Source organism: Xenopus laevis, chromosome 8L (genome assembly GCF_017654675.1).
Source record: "Xenopus laevis strain J_2021 chromosome 8L, Xenopus_laevis_v10.1, whole genome shotgun sequence".
NCBI classification, from domain to species: domain Eukaryota; kingdom Metazoa; phylum Chordata; class Amphibia; order Anura; family Pipidae; genus Xenopus; species Xenopus laevis.
Genome location: NC_054385.1, coordinates 1,080,270 through 1,103,112, shown reverse-complemented (window position 1 = coordinate 1,103,112; position 22,843 = coordinate 1,080,270). Strand labels below are relative to the sequence as shown.

General features: G+C 41.9%; 2 protein-coding genes across 4 annotated transcripts in view; one reads left to right on the top strand and one right to left on the bottom strand.

Annotated features, from left to right (window-relative positions):
* Nucleotides 1–815: 815 nt before the first annotated feature.
* araf.L (A-Raf proto-oncogene, serine/threonine kinase L homeolog) lies at nt 816–17,268 on the bottom strand. Its single transcript, NM_001089907.1, is given in 16 exon segments — nt 816–2,330; nt 2,528–2,662; nt 2,817–2,948; nt 3,035–3,153; nt 3,363–3,409; nt 3,947–4,123; nt 4,205–4,407; nt 5,256–5,374; nt 5,475–5,502; nt 7,522–7,660; nt 7,760–7,840; nt 8,405–8,562; nt 8,677–8,779; nt 8,858–8,961; nt 9,050–9,302; nt 17,177–17,268. Coding segments are annotated over 15 exon segments (1,932 nt in total). The 5' UTR covers nt 9,296–9,302; nt 17,177–17,268; the 3' UTR covers nt 816–2,189.
* Nucleotides 17,269–19,445: 2,177 nt separating this feature from the next.
* Nucleotides 19,446–22,843, top strand: part of LOC108698104 (zinc finger protein 618) — a 49,349-nt gene continuing 45,951 nt past the window's right edge. For 2 of the 3 annotated variants that reach the window (XM_041572246.1, XM_041572245.1), the window contains exons 1-3: nt 19,446–19,497; nt 20,078–20,115; nt 21,398–21,499. The gene's annotated coding sequence lies outside the window, so the exon portion shown is untranslated. Of the gene's footprint in view, nt 19,498–20,077; nt 20,116–21,397; nt 21,500–22,843 lie in introns of those variants that run through there. The other variant, XM_041572247.1, reaches the window with a different exon arrangement.

The window sequence follows — 22,843 nt, the reverse complement described above, 5'->3', positions numbered from 1 at the left end:
AATTTGTCATCGGATCCTTGTAATAATCCCTGCTGCAGAATGTGCTACTGGGCAGCCAAGCCAGACAGACGTACAGGGAAAGCACTCACCTCTGTGTTTCTTAATCATAATCTCACACCCATGCTTATAAATAGTAGCTACCGCATCATTTGCCTGGAACCACACCCAGAACAGGTAAACAATTGCTTTTCCAAAAATAACTCCCAAGTGCCATTTTATACTCATTGCGGCTTCACTGAACAATAAGCACATTCGCCTGGCGGGGACATTACAGATAATCCCATTAACTGCTCACATGCAGTATACATTCTCAATGAGATATGTACACAATGGAAACAGAGAATCAGAACTCTGTACCTGTATTCTGTCACTTACCCACAGAGAGCTTCCTGTCTGACCATAGGGAAGAGAGCAGCCCAAGAGCAGGACGTACTGAAATGGAATCACATGATGAATGGCCTGTAGTTTAAACCAAAGTAAACCAAACTGAAAGCAATCGAACATGGGCATTAAAGGGTCAAGATACTCCTTGAGTACAACACTTTTTACCTATTCTTTAAATGACAAGTAAACTCTGTATTTGTTAATTTTGTGCACTAAACAGGGACAGTGAAGCTACTCCATGTCTGGTCCCTGCAAGGTAGTCACATTCCCAATGCACAGCTAATACCCCCCCATCTGTATCTGTAACAGTGACCTGACACAATGAATGGAGGGGTTGATTACACAGAGCTCAGTAGCTCCAGTTTACATTGGCTAATGTAAAAGAAAGGTGTATATAGGTGCGTCCTTCCCAGAAGCAACAGACTGCAGGATTACACCAAACATATCTTTATTTAAAATTATATATTACACTTCCTTATGTTCAAATGCAATTTCCCACTTATTTCCTTCACCGTACAAGTTGCAATGATCTCATGAGGTTTGTTGCGTATAAAAATCCCAGTTAGGCCTCCTGATTGGCTGCCGTGCGACTGTTTTCATTAAGAAAGAATGTTTGGGTTGTTGCGTTGAGGCACGTTTGATTCCAAGCAATAAATAGCTGTATGTGGCAGGAGATGATGGATGCCTTGTACAACGGCATTTTCTTCCCCTCCAGGATAAACGTCTTTTTAACAAATATCCAAAGTGCATTCCTGGTTGGTTAGAGATGGTTAGGAGCCAAAGCAGGGGGCAGTGTCAGAGCCATACATGGTGACCACTCACAATCATATATGGCAACAACAAGGGGTTTCATCTGATTGGTTAAGTGTTGGTTGAACTGTGGTGCCCCCCTGTGGCGCTGGGAAGCATAAAGAGCAACAGTACATCTATTGGGACTATTGGGCCGCTCACATTACAAGAAGCAAACGATTTATTATTTGTTCTAAAGGCACATCATTCAGCTGCAGACAGTATTGAGAATGGGAGGCGTCCTCCTTCTCCCCCTAACCCTCTTGTTATTCCATGGCTGGGGAGGGGACTAAGAATGTCCTACTGGGACCCCCATGCACATCTACAGAGCTGCTTCTGGGTGCCAGGCACACAGCCTAGAACCACACATATCTCCTTCTAGCGTGTGTCCCAAATACTAACATTGTAGGGTGCAACTCCCATCATTCTATATTATCATATATTATGTATAGCAGTGCTGCTTATCCCACATGCCCCATGCTTGGCGGCAGGATTTGTGCAGACTTGCAGCTAGACTGCCCTCAGCTACACTGTTGCACTCGAGACATTAATAATTGCAAAATTATCGAGAGAATTCTGGTCACATGATCAAGGAGTGCTAAGCCATTGGTTGCAGCTATGAATGAGCTCTGTGGACTGTGCCTGTTTATTTTTGGCCTGTCTGTGCATCGTATATCATTACAATTACCCTTAATCTGATGAGGACAGTTCTAGGATACTGACTCACAAGGATTAGGTTCCCCCCATCCAATGCAGAAATCCTCTATGGCCTTGAAGAAGAAAGTGACAGTAATACACCGCGGCCGGCCACGGACCAGTGAGACACAGTATAAAGCAGAAGAAAGACAATCCTGACACCCACACACAGTTTACAATTCCCTCTTTCCTAAATGAGGCACCAAATCTGGTAGAAGTGTCCCCAGAAACATCTTCTTCCTGGGTGGTGTACAGGTTGACAGGTGAGCGCTTGGCAGGGAGAAGCCCCCCTATAACAACCCCCGATAGTGAAGTGGCCATCACTGAGGCACGAGTCGGAGGGTGCTTATGAGGAAGGGGTTGAGGTCCTCGGAGTTGACAGCCCGGTGCAGGGAAGGTTCGGACGCACTGCGCTCTATTTTAGGCAGAGCTCGCTGCAGAAGCTCAATGGAGGAGAGGATCTGAAACAGAAGTGAAAATGAGGGGCTGCACTTCCAACACACAGACGAATATACACACAGGTAAGATCAGCTGCTGCATTTCATGGTCTCCAGTAATCTCTGTGGAAGTGAACGAACTAGAGAATGTGCACAGAGAGGAGACCCCTAGAACAGATCAGTAGGTTCCTTGCACTGTGGCCCAATTACATTTTTGTTACCTGTGGGAAAAGGGGCCTCTCTTCTCGCTTGAATTTCATGCAGTCTACAAGAAGCCTCTTCATTGCCTTGGGACAATTGTTGGACACCTTGCTGAGGTCAGGAGTGAGGTAACCGCGTCCCACCATAAAAATGATCTGCATAAATATATATATATAAATATACAGGTCAATCCATGGCCATAACTGTGGGATATGTCCCCCTATTAAGGTGGATTATAGCCAAGCTATTGCACAAAGGGTGTAGCAACATACTGGATCCCAGCATGCAGTGCACAAGCTCATCTCTTACCTGATCTCTGTTGTTGATATTTGCATAGGGTAACAGTCCAGCCATGAGTTCATACAGAACCACCCCGTAGGCATATACATCTGACTGGAAGCTGTAGGGGCTGTTCTCTTGCATCCTAATCACCTCTGGAGCCTGCAGAATAAATAGGGAAATCAGCAGTTATGGAGAGGAGAGTGCAGGGGCACAGAGTGAGCAAGGAATCTAGCCTGCAGGCTCACCATCCACAGAATAGATCCACTCGGCTGCTCCACCTGCTGAGATCCACTCCAACGGGTCTTCACTGTGGCCAAGCCAAAGTCACCAATCTTCACCGTCAGTCCCTCATGCAGGAAAATGTCTGTTATGGTGATTAAGGAGAAAACGTTCCGCACACAATGACTGCTACCTAACTGACCGATTCAGTGCTGTTTACAAGAAAGACAAGCTGCTGTTTTATTGGCTAACAGTCTACACTCTGCCCCCAAACTGCAGGAGGAAGCAGCTTGTCCACTTCTCTCCTTATGGAGTGAGCTTAATAGCAGCCATTGCACAAACACGGCAGGATACTGTTTGACTTCAAGTCCCGGTGGATAATATTCTTGGCATGGAGATAGCTAGGGATAAAGCACAAAAACATGAGCCACACAATGAATAAAAGAGCATGATATAAGTCACAATCAGAGAACAGAAAAGTGAGCGTGTTTAAACCAAGTGCATATCACCAACACACTCTTCCCACCTGTAACACAAGAAACCTTTTTCACGGCCCACTAGTGATTTGGGGGTGGGATGCTGGAGGGAGAACATCAGCCATAAGGGTCTAAGCGCCTACATTGCAGAGAATGAAACAGCAACATCACCAGCTTCACTGGACAAATAAAGAGTATTCTGCCTCACTATTCCAGCCATCAGTAAATAAAATTATTCACTTATGCATTTTGTGCACTGGAAAAAAAATTCTTTGGAATAATGTGTGACGATGCACGACATAGGCAGTAACAGTGTTAGCCATAAAGACCCACCACACACCAGTTGTCATGTGGTAGTGCACAATCTGCCTCACCACAAGATCTCGGAGGATAAACACGGTCAGTTTCAGCACAAAATAATGTTTTGCTGCAAAAGAAATGGCGGGCTGAGGAATCACTCACTCCATGCCTTGTGCCGTTTGCCGGGCAATGTCGATCAGCTGGAAAATATCGAAGCGCGTTTCAATGACATGCAGGTGCCGGTACAAACTGCTTCCCTCGCACCATTGGGTAATAATGGCAAACTGAGGTCGAGTCATGAAGCCCATGAACAGCAGAATATTGACATGCCGAGTCTTCCTACAGGAGACGAAACAGCACAGTTAACAAGCAGACATAATGGCTATATCTGGAAGCAGCCGCAAGCCGAGCAGCAGTTACCTGAGAACCTGCATCTCGTTCTTAAAGGCCTGAATCTGCTCCGATGTGGGGTTGGTCACTTTCAGGATCTTCACAGCCACGTCTCCGTGCCATTTCCCTCGGTACACGGTGCCAAAGGAGCCTGTGCCAATGCGCTTCAGGATAATCACCTCGCTGGAATTCACCTCCCAGTAATAACTGGAGTCTCGGTAACCAAGCTGTTTCTGTAGGAGGAGCATGCGGACAATTAATAGGGGTGCACATGCTCTAAACAGGTTTACAAGCATTACTGTACACACAAATCATAATGCTGAGGGTCAAAAAGAGGAGCTGTGCTTTGTGCCAACTCATTTGGGTTCCTAACCCAGAGGGGAGGGTTTCATATTTATCGTGCTTTATCTTGGTTTGTTATGGCATATGTGTGTGTGTTAGGATCCTGTAAATTGCAGCGTTTCACCATAAATGTTTAATGCTAATGTTACAAAGGAGTTGCAGTCAGGTAGTTTGGAGCAGAGAGACATAGTTACCCATTGTGGTTTTGTCAGAAATGTTATAGCTGCCTTGGGTAAAACCTACCATATTAGTGGAAATTTGGGTCTTGAAATCTAAAATACACCGGGAGTGGCGCTTTGGAAATGTGTACAGCTGGGATAAGTCTATATAACTACACTTCAATGGTAGTGGCACATGCAGGAGACATGGGCCTGTCCCAATCAGTTGTATTTTGACTGATATGAGATTCTCTATACGTCTCTTTATTCTTATTTTACATGTTGTTAGGCATATCGCAGATTTGAGAGCTTAAGTTAGAGAACATCCAAAGCACAAGAGCTCCCTCTTCTGGTGAGATGTTCAGCCAGTGTAGGATCTCCTGCAGTCACCTGTGCTGCAAATGCTGCAGAATATATACAATATATATATATACACACATATATATATAATTATAGATAGATATATATATATATATATATATATATATATATATATATATATATATATATATATACACAATCCATGTGAAAGTGGAACTGCTATAAGGAGTTACAAGTTGTAACAAAGAAATTCTCCTTACCACTTTCTTCTTCTCATCAGACGCAGACGTCTTCCTCTCTCGTGTTGCCTCTAATGGTGACTTAGTTTGGGGAGATTTACTTCCACGAGGCTGGGCACTCTTAGGGGGACCATCGACAGCTGAAGTGGGAAAGAAGAAAAACCAGGTGCAATTTAACTGATCCTCAGAAACGTACTAGTACTACTGCACCTCAAGAGATAAAGGAGATGATCTGCTTACGTGTGACTGCTGCACTTCTCAGCGCCTCCTGTGAATGAGAGAGACACACAGTGGGAGTGCTTAGTATGAAGGAAGAGAGACATGTAGGAAGCAGGGGGACATTATGGGGAGAGGGAAACAGGAAAAGAACGGAAAACAGGACGGCTACATCATTGGCTGGATTATACACGCTCTCTTACACCACAACTAGAATACATCTTGAATGAAATATCCAACAGAGATGGCAGGACCCTCATTTTAAATCAACTAGGAGAGAATTTAAAAACCCCTCCAGTGGGGGTCCATATACCGGTAAGAATAAAAATAACTTGGGTCTGTCATTTAGAGCAAAACAATTTCAGCCAGAAGAGATTTCGTCAGAGCAGACAGAGTTGCCAGTTGCAGCAGCTTGGTTCACACCTGACACTTTAGGAGATAGGGCAATCGATCAAATAAATGTTAGGGGGGGGGGGGTGAATGAAAAGTGACATTTGTCAGATATGAATGAAAATGCATGACATGAGATGGGCTTATTGCATCCACGAACCTGGAGATTGCTGAGAAGTACATATCCTGCCACTACTGTTTATCTATGTGTAAATTACAGGGGAGACATAATAGAATACCGTATACTTTTCAGATCACTTAGTAACATTTCAGTAGATTTGTTCCTATATCTTTAAGCAAACAGCCAGTGCCTTTCTGCAACTGACAGCTGGTGCACCATTTATAACATGAAACAAGCCACAACAGGCACATTAAAGGGGGAAACAGTTGGTTTCAGATAGTTCACCAGAAATAAACACTTTTTCCAATTACTTTATATTTTCTATGTGTGACCGTTTTTCTAATATTGAAGTGTAAAGTGTCATTTTTTTTCCCCTTTTAACGCAGCTCTAGGAGGGGGGGTCGCTGACCCTGTAAACGGTTCTACATTGATACATTTAGTTGATACATTTCTTATCTTTGTCCGTACTGAGCAGAATCCATGAGTTTCATTACAGGCAGCTGTTAGAATTGATACAATAGTTGCTCATACTCCAGAGATGCTGCTGAGAAATGGATCAACTAAATGTAAAATTGTAACAATTTAGAATCTGCACTTGATAATAGACTTCGATTTTGGAAAACCGGTAAAAAATATAAAATGGAAAATAATTGAAAAAAAGCCTTTATTCCTGGTAGAAAACAATTAAACTTAAAACATTTTTGGAAGGTGAACAACCTCTTTAAAGTGGCAGTGTAGTATTTAGGAAAGCGTATGGCGACATTGGCATAACGGGATATCCTTGCAATTACAGTGCATGGAAAAAAATGTTCCAAGTCTTTGTAAATATTCCCCTTAGTTTACTGCATTTCCCCCCACTAATGACCTCCCCATTACTTACCCAGCTACAGAGCTCTGATGTACAGCTCCTGGGCTGTTCTCTTCCCATTGGCAACATAAAGGCATTAGTTCCCTCTAGTGGCCAAAGATTGAACTAACATGATCGCTTGACCTATAGCAGTGATCCCAAAACCCTTGGATGTTGCTCTCAGTGGCTTCAGAGCAGGTGTTTATTTTTGAATTGCTTGGAGACTGAAGTTTTGGTTGTGTAAAAACCAGATGTACTGCCAAACAGAGCCTCCTGTAGTCTGCCAGTCCACATAGGGCTACCACTAGTCAATCACAGCACTTATTTGGCACCACCCAGGAACATATTTAATGCTTGTGCTGCTCCCCAACTCTCTGAATGTTGCTCACAGTTGAAAAAGTTTGGGGACCCCTGGCGTATAGAGTTACATGTAATGCAAAAGGCCCCACTGACTTATTAGTCAGTACAAACCCTATTGGTAGTGTAAAACAGCAAATTCAGATCATGAAAAGGTCCTCTCAGTAAATTCAAAATAGAGGTTATTATTCTATTAATAATAATGTTGTAACTGTCAGTAGGTTTAATAACAGCAGTTCTACGTGGAACCCAAAACAAATCTGACCCACGGTCTCCCAGCATATGGAGTAGCCCCCTTCCTGCCACTAGTCTTGTCAGCACAATCACACAGGAGAGGTGTCTGGTATGTGGGGTACCTCAATGATGGAGTTATCCACGGGGCCAGTGGTGCTGTCAATATGAACGTTGGGGGTGGAGGTGGAGCGATGTCTCTGCAGTGGCTGTCCCTCACCAGGAAATGAAAAGGAAGCGGATCCGGGGTGCTGTGTCCGGGGGCTGAGAGAGGGAGACATGGAATGGAATGGGACCCAGGGAGAGCGAAATGAAGAGGAGAAGATAATGAAGGTCATAAGAGCAAGTGGTGTGATTCATTACCTGGGTGGCTGGGGACTGAGGGGCGTGTGGACAGTGGGATGTTCATAATATGACTGGAAGTCTTGATAGCTGAGAGGCGTCCTAAATAAAGGCAAACAGGATTATTATTAGAGCACCATCCTGACCAATCACACGCCAAGCTGACAGACTGCATGGAAACCTTCAACTTCCTGCTTTTATTACTGACAGAATCTAAGCATGAACAAAAGGTAATGGGCACAAGAGCACTAATAGAAGAGGGCGGCAAATACAACTGAAGGAAGGTGCAGAGAGGAGGAATACACAATGTGAAAATAAAGGAAGAGCGCACACAAGTTCCTAACAAAATGGAGAAAAGCAATGCCCCTCTAAACATTTGTGTGAGTGTGTGTGTGTGTGTGTGGGGGGGGGGGGTTCCTGCATGTTTATTTGAGACACAAACATGGTTATTCATTTGCACCAGCACAGCAAATGCACAGCATCCAATCAGACTTTTGCCTATTCTGTCTGTAGGAGACCAAGGAAAGCTTCTGATAGGCTGCTCTGCACAGGGGACAATTTGCAGCATGTTATGGAATATCCCAAATAAAGTTGAGTATTAAAGAGCTTTTAGCTCAGATTGAATAGAAAAAGAGACATTGTGGCCTGGTGGGAGCTGGTACTCACAGTGGCTTTGGGAGCTTGGCCATATCCACGCAGGCTGTGGGCACCTTACTGCTGCAGTGCTGGTGAAACTTGTAGCCGCAGGTCTGGCAGCGGAAGCCGTGGAACAGAAATTTAAGGCAGAAGTCACAAAATGCGAGGTTGAAATGTGTTTTTCTGACCTGGATGAGAAACAGAAGAATGTGAATCTGTGCAGCAGAGAAGGAAAAGCTGGTGGATTATTATTATTAATAATAAAAATCTAAGTTTGACAAGAAGAATTGCAAACAGCTTACAAAATTGTGCATGGATAAAGGAACATCTGCCAGAACCTCCACCATCAGCTCCTCTCCCACTAGGGGTGTGATATCTGTCTCCCAATCTGTCAGGGCTTTCCGGCTGCAAGGGAAACACAAGGTGAAGAGCCAGCAAAGGTAGAAAAGAGGCGCCATGTTGTACCAGTGGCACTGAACTTACCCCTGTATCAGGCGATACACAGCACAACATTCCTGGCTCAGACCTCGCACTTTCAATGCCTTGTCCAGAGAATCATATACGGTCATACCAGGGCGCACGTTCACCTGAGAGGCACAATAAGAAGGGAAATTGGGTTACAAATAGGCGATAACATGACAGCATGAGACATATGGAAGATGGCGGGAGACTCACCACTGTCCTCTGCTGGTTGGGAAGATAAACTTTGACTGTCCCCCCAGACTTGCCGTCTGTGTGTGGGTATTCGCTGACTGAGGCTCCCCGGGAGCTTACTTGCTGGGTGGGCATCCGGGCACCAGGGTTGGGCAGCTCCAGGACAGCGGCAGACAACATAACAGCACTGCCCTTACCCAGCTCACGGGAGAGAGAGTGCAAGGCACCATTTACTAGTGCACCAGGAGGTGTGTGAGAGCGCTTCATTGGTGCCCTGGAAAGGAAAGGCAGAAATAAAGACAAAGATGGGAGAGAGCTAAAAAAGAAGCTGACATTCAGATTCCCTGTTACTGTGCCGCTCCAGCTTCTCTCTGCACATTCCCAGCTCACCCACTGCCCTGCGCTTGCAGTCTTGTCGCATTTCCCCCATACCATTTGGCAGAAGAATCATGCAGCAGATGGGACAGGGAAGGGAGCCATAAACACTGAGGGAAGGAGGAGGAAGGGGAATTCAGAACAGAGTCTGTTCCTGATGCAGAGATGTGCGTTTATTTTTCTTCAAAATAGCAAAAAGAAAGAAGAAAGATGGAATTGCTGCATTAAAGATGTATTAAAGATGTGTCTCAATGAGGTAGCCCTCATATAGACAACATACATGCAGGGAGACCCACCCTACCTCTCAGCTCCCACTCCTGAGGCCTCAGTCTGGGTGCTGCCTGTGGCAAGATCACATATAAGCAACAATGAGATGTCCTCTCTCAGCACCCATACAATACCATTATTGTTATTATCAGACTATGTTGTACAACCCTGACATAGACACAGGAGTAAGTCATCATCAGAGCTTTCAATCTAATTTAACTACCCTAATTCCTTGTAATTGTTTGCCTTTCTCCAGCCTGAGTTTGTATTTATTTACATACGTGGGCGCAGTACTATAGGTTAATAGTAAACACACAAAGATTGTTTCACATCTTAAGTTGTAGTCACTTGTATTGACCAGTCATGGGGGTTGTATCTGTTATGTGGCTGCCTCTACTTCCTTTCTGGCACACATACAGCAGCTCTGTCTTGCTTTATGGCAACAAATAAATAGGTGACTTGGCCTGCACTGTAGCCATGAATTGTTGGGACTAGCAGGTAAAGCAGGTGACAGTAACAGCACAGGTTAAACATTGACAGTAGTGTATGTAGTAACAAGCACAGACAGATGACCCGGCACAATATAAATATAAAGTAAATGTGTAACAGGGGGACAAGCCGTCTCACTTTACAGCAGGGGTAGATGAGGATCTATCAGTAGACCTTTAGCTGGTGATCAGTCAACAAACAGTTTATTGAAATCACCCCCCTATTTCATGCTTTTCATTCAGATAGTTATTACATAAGAAACGTAAGAGTTATTTCTTCTAGCAATATATAGTTGTTTGTATATATTATTATTTTCTCATATATCTTTCATGGAACAGAATGCTAACAATGTATATATAGATGTAAGAGCAGACCTTACAGTAAAGCAGAAAGTCGGTTTAATTAAATATGCAAAGAATTGGCAGTCGTTATATTTTGTGCTGTATGAGAAGTTAACCAGATGTACACCATCTTATTCTTGTCAATGTCTTCTTCTTTATTGTGTTTAAAATTCAATACAATAAAACCTTTAAAAAAAAAACAAACTAGATGTTACATTAGTATAGTAAGGAAACTACTTTGTTAGAGCATCCAAGGTGCTTTCAGAACAGCTTATTATATTGTATGCAAAGAGCTACCTGTGCCCAGCCCTGCCTTACACTGGAATAGCAAGTTACTTTGGGCACCAACTGCTTATACACCTCTCATAGGCAAGGATTGCTCTGCTCTACTGGCCAATCTGTCACTTTCACAGGACAAACCTGTATAGGGAAAATATTGTCCTAACAATTGCACTACTTCCAAAAATGTCACTTATTACACACTAAAAACAAACCCAGCCCTCTCCACTTACCCTTTCCCTCTCGAAAACAGAATCTCAGCTGCCATAAAGCAGGACAGGACTGCTGCTTACAATGGGGATCAGATAGGATCTGTGCAGCCACTGGGACAGAATGTTCTGTTATACAGATAGCTAGAATCTCAGCTGCCATAAAGCAGGACAGGACTGCTTCTTACAATGGGGATCAGATAGGATCTGTGCAGCCACTGGGACACAATGTTCTGTTATACAGATAGCTAGAATCTCAGCTGCCATAAAGCAGGACAGGACTGCTGCTTACAATGGGGATCAGATAGGATCTGTGCAGCCACTGGGACAGAATGTTCTGTTATACAGATAGCTAGAATCTCAGCTGCCATAAAGCAGGACAGGACTGCTGCTTACAATGGGGATCAGATAGGATCTGTGCAGCCACTGGGACAGAATGTTCTGTTATACAGATAGCTAGAATCTCAGCTGCCATAAAGCAGGACAGGACTGCTGCTTACAATGGAGATCAGAGAGGATCTGTGCAGCCACTGGGACAGAATGTTCTGTTATACAGATAGCTAGAATCTCAGCTGCCATAAAGCAGGAGAGGACTGCAGTATTTTATTAAACGATTATTTATCATTTTAAGAACATTAGAGGCACAGTGCTAGGCTGGAGAATCAGTAGGGCAGCTGATCAGCCTATAGAGATAAATAGAAGGAAGTAAATAGTGACAAGAAGTTGCTAGTATATACATGGGAGCCCAATTAGGGGGAAGTACACCAAAAATGTAACGGCTGATTAGCTTGTATTAATTCTAATTGTACATTAAAGGGAAACTGTGACTAATAGAAATACACTGACACTAGTGGAAGGGTCAGGTGTGTGTGTGTGTGTGTGTGGGGGGGGGATGTGTATAACAATCATGGGGAACATGGGGGCAAGAGTGCAGAGGAAAGGAGGGGTCAGGGTCAGACTTGCAGGTGTTATTCTTCTTTCTGTACAGTTTATTAGTGTGTGTCATCAATGTATCATTATTGTCTGTGCTAAATACACTGTATATACACAATAGCAACAATCCCACCACACACTGTATATATACACACAATAGTAACAATCCCACCACACACTGTATATACACAATAACACACAATCCCACCACACACTGTATATATACACAATACACACAATCCCACCACACACTGTATATATACACAATAGCAACAATCCCACCACACACTGTATATATACACCAATAGTAACAATCCCACCACACACTGTATATATACACCAATACACACAATCCCACCACACACTGTATATATACACAATTATTAACAATCCCCAACACACTGTATATACACAATAGTAACAATCCCACCACACACTGTAATATACACATAGTAACAATCCCACCACACACTGTATATATACACACAAATAACATGCCCACCAACACACAATAACACACATCACCAACACACTGTATATATACACAAATAGCCAACAACATCACACACACGTCACCACCACATGTATATATACACAATCCCACCACACACTGTATATATAAACATATCCACGCACACACTGTATAATACACACATAGTACAATCCACCACACACTTATATACACAATAGTCAACAATCCCACCACACACTGTATATATACTGTAACAACCCACAATCACAATAACACACAATCCCACCACCACTGTTATATACAACACACAATATAGTGTATATATACAGCAATAGTAACAATCCACCCACACCACACAATAGTAACAATCCCACCACACACTGTAATATATACACAATAGTAACAATCCCACCACACTGTATATATACAAACAAACAATGCCACCACACACTGTATATATACACAAATAGTAACAATCACCACAACCACCAACACCCACCACACACTGTATATATACACAATAGCAACAATCCACCACAACTGTATATATACAACCACAATAGTAACAATCCACCACACACTGTATATACACAATAGTAACAATCCACACCACTGTATATACACAATAAACACAATCCCACCACACACTGTATTATACACATCACAAACACACACACACAATACACACATAGTAACAATCACACACACTGTATATATAACCACAACAATCCCACCACACATGTAACAATATCCACCACACACTGTATATACACACAATCCACACACTGTATATATAGTAACAATCCCACCACACACTGTATAGTAATATATACACACATAGTAACAATCCCACCACACTGTATACCACACACTGTATATATACCACAATAGTAACAATCCCACCACACACTGTATATATACACAATAACACACAATCCCACCACACACTGTATATATACACAATAGCAACAATCCCACCACACACTGTATATATACACAATAGTAACAATCCCACCACACACTGTATATATACACAATAGTAACAATCCCACCACACACTGTATATATACACAATAACACACAATCCCACCACACACTGTATATATACACACAATAGTAACAATCCCACCACACACTATATATACACAATAGCAACAATCCCACCACACACTGTATATATACACACAATAGTAACAATCCCACCGCACACTGTATATATACACAATAACACACAATCCCACCACACACTGTATATATACACACACACAATAACACACAATCCCACCACACACTGTATATATACACAATAGTAACAATCCCACCACACACTGTATATATACACACAATAGTAACAATCCCACCACACACTGTATATATACACAATAGTAACAATCCCACCACACACTGTATATATACACAATAACACACAATCCCACCACACACTGTATATATACACACAATAGTAACAATCCCACACACACTGTATATACACAAACCAAATCCCACCACACACTGTATATATACACATACCACAATCCCACACACACACTGTATATATACACAATAGTAACAATCCCACCACACACTGTAATATATCACACAATAACACACAATCCCACCACACACTGTATATATACACAAAGTAACAATCCCACCACACACTGTATATACACAATAACACACAATCCCACCAAACACTGTATATATACACAATAGTAACAATCCCACCACACACTGTATATATACACAATAGTAAACATCCCACCACACACTGTATATATACACAATAAACCAATCCCCACCACACACTGTATATATACACACAATAGTAACAATCCCACCACACACTGTATATATACACAATAGCACACAATCCCACCACACACTGTATTATACACACAAAACAACCTAATCCCACCACACACTGTATATATACACAATAGTAACAATCCACCACACACTGTATATACACACAATAACACACAAATCCACCACACACTGTATATATACACAATAGTACAATCCACCACACACTGTATATATACACAATAACACACAATCCCACCACACACTGTATATATACACACAATAACACACAATCCCACCACACACTGTATATATACACAATAGTAACAATCCCACCACACACTGTATATATACACACAATAGTAACAATCCCACCACACACTGTATATACACAATAACACACAATCCCACCACACACTGTATATATACACACAATAGTAACAATCCCACCACACACTGTATATATACACACAATAGTAACAATCCCACCACACACTGTATATATACACAATAACACACAATCCCACCACACACTGTATATATACACAATAACACACAATCCCACCACACACTGTAATACACATATAACAATCCCACCACACATGTATAATACAATCCCACCACACCACTGTATATATACACAATAGTAACAATCCCACCACACACTGTATATATACACAATAGTAACAATCCCACCACACACTGTATATATACACACACAATAGTAACAATCCCACCACACACTGTATATATACACAATAGTAACAATCCCACCACACACTGTATATATACACAATAACACACAATCCCACCACACACTGTATATATACACAATAACACACAATCCCACCACACACTGTATATATACACAATAGTAACAATCCCACCACACACTGTATATATACACACACAATAGTAACAATCCCACCACACACTGTATATATACACAATAGTAACAATCCCACCACACACTGTATATATACACAATAACACACAATCCCACCACACACTGTATATATACACACAATAGTAACAATCCCACCACACACTGTATATATACACAATAGTAACAATCCCACCACACACTGTATATATACACAATAGTAACAATCCCACCACACACTGTATATATCCACACAATAGTAACAATCCCACCACACACTGTATATATACACACAATAGTAACAATCCCACCACACACTGTATATATACACACAATAACACACAATCCCACCACACACTGTATATATACACAATAGTAACAATCCCACCACACACTGTATATATACACAATAGTAACAATCCCACCACACACTGTATATACACAATAACACACAATCCCACCACACACTGTATATATACACAATAGTAACAATCCCACCACACACTGTATATATACACAATAGTAACAATCCCACCACACACTGTATATATACACAATAACACACAATCCCACCACACACTGTATATATACACACAATAGTAACAATCCCACCACACACTGTATATATACACAATAGTAACAATCCCACCACACACTGTATATATACACAATAGTAACAATCCCACCACACACACTGTATATATCCACACAATAGTAACAATCCCACCACACACTGTATATATCCACACAATAACACACAATCCCACCACACACTGTATATATACACAATAGTAACAATCCCACCACACACTGTATATATACACAATAACACACAATCCCACCACACACTGTATATACACAATAACACACAATCCCACCACACACTGTATATACACACAATAGCAACAATCCCACCACACACTGTATATATACACAATAACACACAATCCCACCACACACTGTATATATCCACACAATAGTAACAATCCCACCACACACTGTATATATACACAATAGTAACAATCCCACCACACACTGTATATATCCACACAATAGTAACAATCCCACCACACACTGTATATATACACACAATAGTAACAATCCCACCACACACTGTATATATACACACAATAACACACAATCCCACCACACACTGTATATATACACAATAGTAACAATCCCACCACACACTGTATATATACACAATAGTAACAATCCCACCACACACTGTATATACACAATAACACACAATCCCACCACACACTGTATATATACACAATAGTAACAATCCCACCACACACTGTATATATACACAATAGTAACAATCCCACCACACACTGTATATATACACAATAACACACAATCCCACCACACACTGTATATATACACACAATAGTAACAATCCCACCACACACTGTATATATACACAATAGTAACAATCCCACCACACACTGTATATATACACAATAGTAACAATCCCACCACACACTGTATATATCCACACAATAGTAACAATCCCACCACACACTGTATATATACACACAATAGTAACAATCCCACCACACACTGTATATATACACACAATAACACACAATCCCACCACACACTGTATATATACACAATAGTAACAATCCCACCACACACTGTATATATACACAATAGTAACAATCCCACCACACACTGTATATATACACAATAGTAACAATCCCACCACACACTGTATATATACACAATAACACACAATCCCACCACACACTGTATATATACACACAATAACACACAATCCCACCACACACTGTATATACACAATAACACACAATCCCACCACACACTGTATATACACACAATAGCAACAATCCCACCACACACTGTATATATACACAATAACACACAATCCCACCACACACTGTATATATCCACACAATAGTAACAATCCCACCACACACTGTATATATACACAATAGTAACAATCCCACCACACACTGTATATATACACAATAACACACAATAACAGACAGGGGAGGGAGGAGGGCCGCTGCTGGGGGACAGTGCTCTGGGTCCCAGCAGAGTTTTGCCAGTTATGAGGTCACTTACTTGGATTGTCGGGCCCCCCGCTGTCAGTGAGCCGCCGACTTGAGAAGGGAGGGCGGTTGCTAGAGTGTCTGCAAGTTCTTTCCCCTTCAATTCCAACACCACAAATCTCATCTCGCGAGACTTTGCGTTACGACAACACGCAGCGCAATGACGTGTCGCATAGCCGCCTTGTGGGAGTGGCGAGTCGGCGTAACGTCGCGTCAGGCAATTTGATAGGGCGAGGAAGTCGCTTCAATGTCTCCTTACAAAGTCTTCTTCGTCTGCCCGCGCTTTCAGCTTCTGTCACAGAACAAAAAGATGAAAAGCAGAGAAGCCCTTGTTTTGCCTTCCCTCCATTCCCCCCTCAGCTGCCAGTTTCCTTATAGAAGTCATTTCTATCCTCACTCTTTCCTCACGTCCTCCTCTCACTGAGCACAAAACACTGGCATTTTGTGCAGTCTCCGGCCTAATTGTTTTAGGTTTCTTCCTTATTCCACCTTTATTCAACATTGCTGACTCCAGGGAAACTGTTACTATGGGATATTCTGAGACCACTCTTATTGCTTGTTATTATTTCTGGCTTTTCACTTCTTTAGCTTTTTATTCAGCAACTCTCTCTCATCTGGTTGCTAGGGTCCAAATTCCTTAGCAACCATGCATTGGTTTTAATAAGAGACTGGAATATGAATAGGAGAGGCCTGAATAGAAAGATGAGGAATAAACAGTAGCAATAACAATACATTTGTAGCCTTACAGAACATTTGTTTTTTAGATGGGGTCAGTGACCCCCATGGAAAGAGTCAGAAGAAGGTGGTGGATAATTCAAAATAATACAACAAAACTAAACAAAATTAAGCTAATTGAAAAGTTGTTTGACATGAGTTATTCTTTAACATACTAAAAGTAAATGTAAACCCCTTATTGTTACGTGGCCCCCTGTTATTGTCTCACCTGCTCCCAGAAGGGGGTTATTACTGCACACAGCTGCCACACGTGCTGTAAGTTCCACATCTCAATCCCTTATCTCAGGCTATCACACCCATCTTCTATAACATAGCAGCAGTACAAACAAATACTAATGGAAGAAGATCACGGATGTTTTTAATGGAACACCTGAAATTAGGTTGTGTCTAATGGGAGTTTCTAAGGCGCTCCAGGATTCAAAGCAAGTTAAATCCCTACATTTTGAGGTGTAAATACTCAAATACTGTTCTTGTTGGTACTTCCATTGAGCTCTAGTGGAGCACAGTCCTGTATTCTTTATTGCCATTGATACTGGGTCATTCTCAAAATGTAGTGTCTATCTTGTATCCAACATCTAGTAGTCTTATTATCTACTTTACATTGTTTCTGACTGGAGGCAGAGGGGATAGATAGAGTGCTAGCTGGTGTTGGGTGTTTATGGAATGCCAATGGGTGTTCAGATATTGAGGATGGCATCTTGTTTTATTATCCATGCCAAAGACTCTTAATACATTATTAGTCCATTTGTTTTCTAATCTTCTCCATTGGACACTGGATGCTTTGATAATGAACTGACATAGGAGTAAAGAAGGCATTCGAAGTTTGTAACTCCACATAAATCAGTTTAAGGGTAAGACTACACGTACGTTTTTTGGCGAGATCCAACACTCTGCGGCAAAACGCCGGCATGAAATCGCATGTGACGGGAATAAGGTAAGAGATAGAAATGTCACATGAAGTTGCAGCATTGATCCGACACGACTGTTGGATGCAGACGCAGCGTCTGCATCCGACATTTGTGTCGGATCAACACTGCAACTTCATCCTACAATGCATTCACTTACCTTATTTCCGTCACATGTGATTTGATGCTGGCGTTTTTGTCGCAGCGCGTTGGATCGTGCCAAAAACATCTGTATAGTCCTACCCTAAGACTTTGTGTTTTTATTAGCTTCCCAGCCCATTAGAAATCCAACTTGGTGCCTGTGTATGCATCTAGGGAGAAGCGGCTTGTGTCTCTGAGCAGCAGTCTTTGTATAAATCCCTAAATCTAAAGCTGACCATAGATGCAAAGATTTGATCGTAGGAATCTCCGTTTCATACAATTTTCTGGCTGTGTGTGGAGTGTTCTGACATTTTTCATGAGATGGAGATTGATCGGACAGGTTAGAAAATTTCTGACGGCTACCAATAATATCTCTGCATGTATTGCCGATCTGACGAGATAAGACTGTCACCAGCTTTTGTCGGACAACTTTCGTACGATTGCAGTTAGGGGCAGAACATCTTCTGATCTGATCTTATACTACTTTATTTGATCTGAATGCTTAGTGGCAGGTCTGGAGATGGCACCGAACGATCGTTCATCCGATATGAAGGTAAATCTGCACATCTATGGCCAGTTTAAGTTTAACGGTGAAATTGCCCTGTAGATTCCACAATTTCTAGGGTCTTTCCCTGGCTTAGGTAGAATTGTCATATGGGCAGTATCTGGGAGCGTGTTTAACAATGGCATGTGGATCAGAGTAATTAATTCTTCTAAAAGCACCCCTCCTTTACCTTTCTCAGCCCAAAATGCCCTGTGCAACAATGAATTGTACAAGCCAGGGCCAGATGGTTACACAGCTAATTTTTACAAGACAATACAACCCTTAATTACTCTGATGGATCCAGCGTTCTGTCCAAATTTCCCCCAAGTATTACCAAACCCCTGTAAGTTCCTGTAAATGATTCAAAGTTTTACATAAGCTTGTTGCTTGGTGTTTATATAAATCTCAAGCTACTCCTCTTATAGAATTAGAGGTATATTATATAATGAAAGACATTTCAACCTTTGCATGTTTTATGGCCTCTTTCTGTTGAAAATCTAAATTTTTATGTACGCCAATAGCCACTACGTTGGGGGTTCTTTTGCATTGGTGCATTTCTATAATACAAATGACTCCTTTTTTTTTTCAGGGGTGGTTAATCCGTTGATGTTTAGGAAAGGACATCAGGTAAGTCATTTGTGTGTATTGTTTAAATATTATTTTAAGCAGTATGATAATAAACATTAGTGTAGTAATTGTGTTTTTTGCTCTATAAACGAACCCATAAATGTGTTTGGTAAATCGTTACGCTTTCTAACTTTTAAACAATAGTTCATATTAACTGTGTATAACTCAATATAAAATCAAGTGCGACTTTTTTTTAAGGGGTTGTTCACCTTCCAACATGTTTTTCAGTTCAGTTGATTTTAGATAGATGACCAGAATAAACATATTTTTCCAATTACTTTCTATGTGTGGCTGTTTTTCTAATATTGAAGTGTAAAGTTTCATTTTTCACCTTCTAAATTAGCTCTAGGAGGGGGGTCGTTGACCCTGGAAACAATTCTAAATTGATACATTTAGTTGATACGTTTCTTGTCTATATCCCTGCTGAGCAAAATCCCTGGGTTTCATTAAAGGCAGCTGTTAGAATTGATACAATTGTTGCTCATACTCCAGAGATGCGGCTGAGAAATGGATCAACTAATCGTTGCAAAATTGTAACATTTTAGAGTCTTCATCTGAATTACTGAGCTTTCAGAATAAAACACCGGAGGCAGGGACATTACACTTTAAACTTAGATTTTAGCAAAACAGTAAAAAATAATTTAAAAAAGTAATTGAAAAAAATCTTTATTTCTGGTTAACTGTCTGAAAACAATTGAACTGAAAAAAGTGACCTGAAGGTTAACAACCCCTTTAAAGGTGACCATACACGGGCCGATAAAAGCTGCCGACAGACCGTGTCGGCAGCTTATTGGCCCGTGTATGGGGCCCCCCGACGGGCTTCACCGATCGAGATCTGGCCGAAAGTCGATGGGACAGAAAATCCTGTCGGATCGCGGCCGCATCTATTCGTTGATGCGGTCCCGCGATCCGACCGCCCGTTAAGGCATTGTTAGGATCCGATCGTTGGGCCGTAGGGCCCACGATCGGATCAGCCCGATATTGCCCACCTCAAGGTGGGCATATCGGAGGGAGATCCGCTCATTTGGGGACATTGCCAAACGAGCGGATCTCTCAGTGTATGGGCACCTTAAGTCTAATAAGATCTGAATTAGCAGATATCCAGCCAGCTCCCCGGGGGTGATGTTGGGTGCTCCAAGTTAAGCTGCCTTCAGAATTATGCATTTAAAGTCCAATCAGCATATGCTTAATACTTATGCAAGGTTATTGTTAGTTGCTTTTAAGTAAAGTTCTCAAGTCTCAGTGACATTTTTGGGACTCATTCTGTGTTTTTGCTATTTAGCTCAGTCCAGCCTTCTTTCTGTGGGAGACTTGGTACTTGTGGAAAACTTCACCCAGTCTGAAAGATGCAATGCTTCTATTTCGCACCTTTGGCAAAAAGCAGGTATGTCACCTGGCAAGGAGAGCGAGTAGGCTTTACCATCCTTGTTGACATGAATGCCTAAAGGAGATGCCCATCACTCTCAATCACAATAACAATCCCAGTAAGAGTTCCAACGATTGGTGCAGTGTGTACCAGGATACGTCTGGTAAAAGCAGGATTTCAGCATTTATAAAAGTCACTGGTTTCTTTAAACATGCTGTTTGTAAGGTTTCCTCCTTAACTGTAAAGTGGGCAAAACAGCAACTTATATATCTCTTGGTTTCTCACTGGGGAGTCCTCACGGTCTTCGAGCTCTGTGGACTCTCTCCATATTATGTGTGAAGCTGGTTGCTTCTTGGCTTAGTATGGAGCTGAAGTCGGTGTTGGAGAGTCTAAGGCTCTTGCTGAATGTGAAGTTTGCCCTAATTAGATTGTTTGATGGGTGAGATGCTCCCTTTCTATGGAATATCCAACATTGCAGCTCCGTCCCACAAGCCAAATGCCATTAGTGGGTAGCACTTTGGAATGGTGGCTTCTGCTGGCCCTGACTCCTCTCACTGGTTACTATTCCAGCATAAGGGTTGAAGTGCCAGTAACTAGGTTGCTTTATGGCCCGTCTTTGCTAAACCTGCTAACTTGTCTTGTCTCTGTGCTGTGAATAAGCTTCGGGCACTTCCCACAAGCTCTGAAAGCCCAGCGTGCCGCTGCCTCCACTTACACAGAGCTGATCCAAATGTGTCAGGCACAGGGACATGAGTACACAGAGCCTATGTGCTTACATCAGTGATCCCCAACCAGTAGCTCGTGAGCAACATGTTGCTCTCCAACCCCTTGGATGTTGCTCCCAGTGGTTTCAAAGCAGGTGATTATTTTTGAATTCCAGGCTTGGAGGCAAGTTTTGTTTGTATAAAAACCAGGTGCACTGCCAAACAGAGCCTCAATGTAGGTTGACAATCCACATAGGCGCTACCAAATGGCCAATCACAGCCCTTATTTGGCACCCCAAGAACATTTTTCATGCATGTGTTGCTCCCCAACTCCTTTTACTTCTGAATGTTGCTCACTGGTTCAAAAGGTTGGGGATCCCTGGCTTACATGATGAGAAAGTGAATGGCTTCCCTCTTGTGGAACATATCAGCACTACAGCCTCACAATATCACTACTTGTAATATCACTACTTGTAACATCACTACTTGTAACATCACTACTTGTAACATCACTACTTGTAATATCACCACTTGTAATATCACCACTTGTAATAATGACCTCTGAACTTGAGCACAAACAGCCTCTCGCTGGTCATACGCATCATTTCCACATTCATGTATGCTGTTTGGCTCCCTTTATAGTCACTTTATGTTAGTG